Genomic DNA, 6,630 nt, shown 5'->3' on the forward strand with positions numbered 1-6,630 from the left:
GAGCCGAACTTCCCATCACTAGTACTCTGCTTGTTCTCGACGCAGTTTAAAAAAACATTTATACATAATATTAAAAAAATACATAATATTTATTTAGAAAACAGTACAAGGAGGATGGTGTTCAAATATAGACCTGAACATATTTTTTTTATTCTGTATTCTATTGAAATGCAACAAGATACACAGAGAACACTTAAGAAGGTGGTCTTGTCATTTCACTGTGTGGGCTGACGTCACCTCTCTGCTGCTGTGCGCTGAAATATACACCCACCGTGACGTGTACCCCCGCCCACCGTGACGTGTACCCCCGCCCACAGGGCGAAACGCTGTCAAAAGAGTGTCCCAGCTAGCCACTCCGCGGAGTGTTGAAAACACAAGACCAAGTTGACACCTATCCGGTCAGCTGTTTGAGAGTCAAACTTGGAATAATTTAAAAGATCACAAGGATATCATCATCATCAACAGTAGGATTCAACGTAAACCATAGCCACGTTACAAAGTTGCTAGCTTGCTACCTTCGTGTACCCATCTTTTCGCTAGCTAGCACGAATCAGCAAGCTAATCTAAACCGCAGAAACAACTTGTTAGCGTAGGACTTTACAATGGGATCCAGAGCGTCCACATTACTGAGAGAGGAGGAGATTGAAGAAATCAAAAAGGAGACCGGCTGTAAGTTGAATTGTCCACTTTTACCAATGGCTGTTAACTAGCTAGCTTGTTAGCATTATTGACTCCACTGTAGTCTGTAGTCAACTAGCAGTTAGATGACAAACTCCCACTCTAGAGTAACAAAGGCGCATTGTTCCACCTAGTTAACTAATATATTTTTAGTTAGTTGGATTAGTGTTTGTACATTACGCCAGTACTAGTTACTGTGTTGTGGTGTTATGTTTCTCTACTGTCCCTTGAAATGCGCTGATCTGTTGAAGACATGTAATTATTGTAGTGAGACGTAACACTGRTCTCTATCTGGTGCCTGGGCTGTACTAAACCCCATACATATGCGTTATTCCAGTAGATCACAGCAAAGAAACCAACTAACGTTAGCTGCTGACGTTAAATTATGAACACATTTTATTGATTAAAAAGGGACAAACTATACATTTCCTTCTCAGTTACAATTTTTTTTTTTGTACTTTAGCAGACGCTCTTATCCAGTGCGACTTAGTTAGTGCACCCATCTAGGTGAGACAACCACACGTAGTAAGGACGTTTTTTCCTCAAAAGGAGCGCTTAGTAAAGTCAGTGCTACATTATTGTACTCTTTTGTGTTAAAAGGTTGTAGTACGTTGCGATGTGAGGCATTTAGAAGCTTATTCACAACAATCGTGTCACTTTGTGTTTCTTTGCAGTTTCCCACAGCCAGATCACCCGGCTCTACAGTCGCTTTACCAGCTTGGACAAAGGAGAGAACGGCACGCTCAGGTACAGTACCATCCAACAGCAGCACTGGCATACATACGTGTGTGTGAAATGCTTTGTGAAACACTCCGTAATTACTGAAATAACCAGAAGGTGGATATGAGATGTCTGCAAGACATTTTATTTTATTTTTTACTTGGTTCATGATTACCCTTCCTCCCTACATTTGCTTCTCCTGTAACATCATCAGAGCCAACTGGGTAATATGCAATGAAACTGTCTGCATGCCAGTGAATATCGCTGAGAGGCAAGTGACCATTTCCCCTACTTGAAAGTGGCAAAACAAGTATATTCTGAGCCGGTGTGGTTTTGAAATTGCGTGCACATTTTGAAGTTTGTAGCTTCCAATTCTGTGCGCGCACAACTCTGTTGGCCAAAAGGCTTTCCTCTTGGCTCAGGCATAACCTACAGTACACACTAGTGGTGTATTTTGCCACTGGGTAAGAAGTTTTTTTTTTGTTGTCCTGGGTGTCGGTCTAGTCTTAACACTGTTTGCAATATCAACAGCAGCAGTTGCTTGAGTCTGTGTGACTAGACCTCACTTACTGTCAGATCACGRGTGACAGCAAACGTTAGACTAGACCTCACTACTGTCAGATCACGCGTGACAGCAAACGTTAGACTAGACCTCACTACTGTCAGATCACGCGTGACAGCAAACGTTAGTCTAGACAGACCGTCTTGACTGTCCTCTCTGATCTTCAGAGGAAAATGGTCACCTTTTTTAATCACAGCTCTTTTATCTCTCGGAGTGACTTCTAACTGTGTATAAGAAAAACTTCCTAGATTCCAGCCACACATTTAACTCTCATTTAACCAGTGTCTTTGACATGTTACTGTTAAGCTGGGGTGTGGGTCAGTTTCAGGTCACTACGTGACTGTAAACACTTGAACGTAGGCACACTAGTGCCTGTTTACACATAGCCAGTTCTGTGTCCTCTCTCACTGAAGCATCCAGTCTGCGTTATGGTATACAGTGGGCCTGGCTGAAGACAGTGTAGTTAATCCAAGGTGACTTGTCTTAATCATTCATCAGTTGACACAACACTACAGCCACATCCGCTCCCCTGGTCTGAATATCTCACCCGCAGACACACGCCACCTTGGCCACGTCCGTTCACCCAAGCAGACTCTCAATGTCGATTTGACTGTTCAAGACACAGCGAGTCAACATTTGGAATCCAAATCATACGGCCAAATGAAAACATTTGAATCATTGTCATATCATCACACTATTCAGTGTCCTATCAGTGATATCTGCCGATTTTATCCGGTAGTGTGATGTGGAGACTAATTCTTCTGAGACTATAAATCAACGTTCCCTTTTGTTGTCATTTGAGTTCATCCTAACTCTCCTCACACTGTCTGGTTTGTGTAGTCGGGAAGATTTCCAGCGGATTCCAGAGTTGGCCATCAATCCTCTGGGAGACAGAATCATCAATGCCTTCTTTCCTGAGGGGTGAGTCATCTCTGTTCTTTTACGGTCGTCTCTGTTCTTTTACGGTCGTCACTTTGTCCTTCACTGTTTTCCTCAAGGGTGCACATAGCCGGGAGTCACTCTTACTAAAACAGACATTTTTAGTAATACATTAAACATACGTTAAACATTTATTTTGTTGGAACAGGGTTTTACAAATGAATGGTTTGTGTGTATTTGACAACTATTTAAAAGTTGAAGACAAACTGCACATTTTAAGCTAGTTTTCTGTACACACGGTGGTTCTGGATCTTTGAAATGGACATGAAAGTTCCATGTTTTTWTTGTTGACTTGGATAGGCCTATATCATTACATTCCCAACACAACCAGTGTGAAGGCGACTTCATTTTAGCTGTGACTTTATAGGTGTTACTGATCCTCTGGAGTCTAGAGATAGCCTGGTTCACAGCACRGCAGATTGMAGCATTATAGCCTGGTCCTAGATKTGTTTTGTGCCGTCTTGACCACTTGTATGGTTATTTTCACCATATAATTTAGTAAGAAGGCARAAACYGATCTTGAACCAGGCTAGAGCATGACTGGAGGACAGGCAGGGGAGCTGTTCAATCAGGACAGGAGTCTGTTGTCTGCAGTGCCGACGTGTACCATTACACTGTAATTGACTAGCTGTCGGTGGTATCGCACTGACATGATTATGTGTCTTTGTTCAAGGCACTTCTCCGAGAATGACCCACGTCTGTCTGTCAGGTTAGACTGAGTCACGCGTGCCAGAATGAATGGCCTGCTAGAAGAGTGTCGCATTGGTCTGAGGTGTAGTGACCTCGAGTCTTAACTAGTGAAGGACTATTTTACTGGATGGCTAGGAAGCAAATTATACAGTMTAAGTTTTCACTACCGTACCCTAGAAACGATGCTCAGTCTATATGTAGGCCTCTGTTATAGCCTACCAATTTGAGTGGTGGTTGACTGGAGTAATGGTTATTTGACTGTGGTGCAGGATTATATATTGATGGGTGTAAGTGATTGTTATTTTCACCCTACTTGGTCGGACAGGGAGGACCAGGTCAACTTCAGAGGCTTCATGAGGACGCTTGCTCACTTCCGTCCCATAGAAGACAACGAGAAGAACAAGGACCCCACTGCCTCTGAGCCACTCAACAGCAGGAGCAATAAGCTGCTCTGTGAGTCAAGAGGCTAGGCCCTAGCCTGGTCACAGGTGTGTTTGTACTGTCTTGCCAACTCCTTGTCAAGACGGCACAAACAGTCTGGGCAAATCTAGCCTGGATCCCGGAACACTTGACTATTTCTCTTATCACCTCTTTCCACTACTCTTTATTTAAAAAGAGCTTGACTTTATTTTGATGTTTGGACATTAAAATGCTTTTTGAAATGGTGACTTCACATTAAATTCTTCCATCTCTTCTCCAGTTGCTTTCCGGCTGTATGACCTGGACAGAGATGATAAGATCTCCCGTGACGAGCTGCTACAGGTCAGGATGGGGTCAGAGTACAAATTACACACTCTTTGGGGGCTGCTCAAGTCTTTGATGTTTTTAGGGGGACCCCTAGTCTCAACAGCGTAAGTCTCAAGACCTCAACGCCGTATTGTCATTGGAGAATCGGGGCTTTACTGTTGTAAAGGAGTATGTATCAGGAGGATAAATACATTTGGGACCGACACTAGAGCTGAAAAACCAGCTTCAAGGGAGATACTCATGTTCTCTGCTTTTGTTGAAAACAACAGAGACCTTTGTCTTAGGTTTGTTACGCAAGTCATGTTGTAATCTGAGCCTAGTACAGTAAATGTAGAGACTGCCAAGTAAGAAAGGGCTATTTTAGTGATCAGAATATTTTATTATTGAACTTCTAAAGCATTTCACTTCTAAAGGAAGGGGAAGTTGCCATGTACTGAGAAAATGGTGTAACTTTCCAACCCCAACTAAATGTTTTGGTCTACTTTTTGTGAAACCTTCCTCTTCTGCAATTGGCTGCATCGTTATTGCTGGGCAGTGCCAATGATATATGACTGTGTGTCTAGGTGGGCAGTGCCAATGATATATGACCTGTGTGTCTAGGTGGGCAGTGCCCAATGATATACGACCTGTGTGTCTAGGTGGGCAGTGCCAATGATGTATGACCTGTGTGTCTAGGTGGGCAGTGCCAATGATGTATGACCTGTGTGTCTAGGTGGGCAGTGCCAATGATGTATGACCTGTGTGTCTAGATGGGCAGTGCCCAATGTATAGACCTGTGTGTCTAGGTGGCAGTGCCCAATGATGTATGACCTGTGTGTCTAGGTGGGCAGTGCCCAATGATGTATGACCTGTGTGTCTAGTGGCAGTGCCCAATGATATATGACCTGTGTGTCTATGGGCAGTGCCAATGATGTATGACGTGTGTCTAGATGGGCAGTGCCCAATGATATATGACCGTGTGTCTAGATGGCAGTGCCCAATGATGTATGACCTGTGTGTCTAGATGGGCAGTGCCCAATGATATATGACCTGTGTGTCTAGTGGGCAGTGCCCAATGATATATGCCTGTGTGTCTAGGTGGCAGTGCCCAATGATGTATGACCTGTGTGTCTAGGTGGGCAGTGCCCAATGATATATTACCTGTGTGTCTAGGTGGCAGTGCCCAATGATGTATGACCTGTGTGTCTAGGTGGGCAGTGCCAATGATGTATGACCTGTGTGTCTAGGTGGGCAGTGCCCAATGATATATGACCTGTGTGTCTAGGTGGGCAGTGCCAATGATGTATGACCTGTGTGTCTAGGTGGGCAGTGCCCAATGATGTATGACCTGTGTGTCTAGGTGGGCAGTGGCCCAATGATGTATGACCTGTGTGTCTAGTGGCAGTGCCCAATATTATGACCTGTGTGTCGGACGGGACGTGCCCAATGATGTATGACCTGTGTGTCTAGTGGCAGTGCCAATGATATATGACTGTGTCTAGGTGGCAGTGCCCAAGATGATGTATGCCTGTTGTGTCTAGGTGGGCAGTGCCCAATGATGTATGACCTGTGGTGTCTAGGTGTGGCAGTGCCCAATGATATATGACCTGTGTGTCTAGGTGGCAGTGCCCAATGATATATGACCTGTGTGTCTAGGTGGGCAGTGCCCAATGATTATGACTGTGTGTCTAGGTGGGCAGTGCCCAATGATATTGACCTTGTGTCTAGGTGGGCAGTGCCCAATGATATATGACCTGTGTGTCTAGGTGGGCAGTGCCCAATGATTATGACCTGTGTGTCTAGGTGGGCAGTGCCCAATGATGTTGACCTGTGTGTCTAGGTGGGCAGTGCCCAATGATGTATGACCTGTGTGTCTAGGTGGGCAGTGCCCAATGATATATGACCTTGGGTCTAGGTGGGCAGTGCCCAATGATATATGACCTGTGTGTCTAGGTGGGCAGTGCCCAATGATTAGTATGACCTGTTTGTCGGACTGGGACGTTCCCTACAATCACTGTAATCTCAGGGTTCAATGACTCGGGAGAAGCTGATTGTTCTTTTGAAAACAAAATGGCTGCCTAGCATTCTTTATATCATGCACCTGCCTTGAGTGCTTACCCCCCATATTAACACTGGAATTTCAAGCCTGAATAATTTGTCACCCTTTGTTACCAGAAAATTAAGTGTATTTTTATTAAATTTGTTCACTTATACTCAGTATTTATGTATACTACATTTAGGTCATCTTGTACTTAACATCTCTGGTGTTAAGACTTAGAGAACTGTACATTCTAGACTCTAAGGAACTTTGTCAA

General features: G+C 44.1%; 1 protein-coding gene across 2 annotated transcripts in view; it reads left to right on the top strand.

The window, feature by feature from the left end:
• The first annotated feature begins 313 nt into the window (after positions 1-313).
• chp1 (calcineurin-like EF-hand protein 1) overlaps positions 314-6,630 on the top strand; it is a 10,464-nt gene continuing 4,147 nt past the window's right edge. The window contains exons 1-5 of one of the 2 annotated variants that reach the window (XM_024138541.2): positions 314-669; positions 1,353-1,425; positions 2,801-2,881; positions 3,915-4,042; positions 4,290-4,362. In XM_024138541.2, the coding sequence (XP_023994309.1) occupies positions 603-669; positions 1,353-1,425; positions 2,801-2,881; positions 3,915-4,042; positions 4,290-4,362 (422 nt within the window). In that variant the 5' untranslated portion in view covers positions 314-602. The remainder of the gene's footprint in view (positions 670-1,352; positions 1,426-2,800; positions 2,882-3,914; positions 4,043-4,289; positions 4,363-6,630) is intronic. The other variant, XM_070439242.1, reaches the window with a different exon arrangement.

This window comes from Salvelinus sp. IW2-2015, unplaced genomic scaffold (assembly GCF_002910315.2).
Source record: "Salvelinus sp. IW2-2015 unplaced genomic scaffold, ASM291031v2 Un_scaffold1511, whole genome shotgun sequence".
NCBI lineage: Eukaryota > Metazoa > Chordata > Actinopteri > Salmoniformes > Salmonidae > Salvelinus > Salvelinus sp. IW2-2015.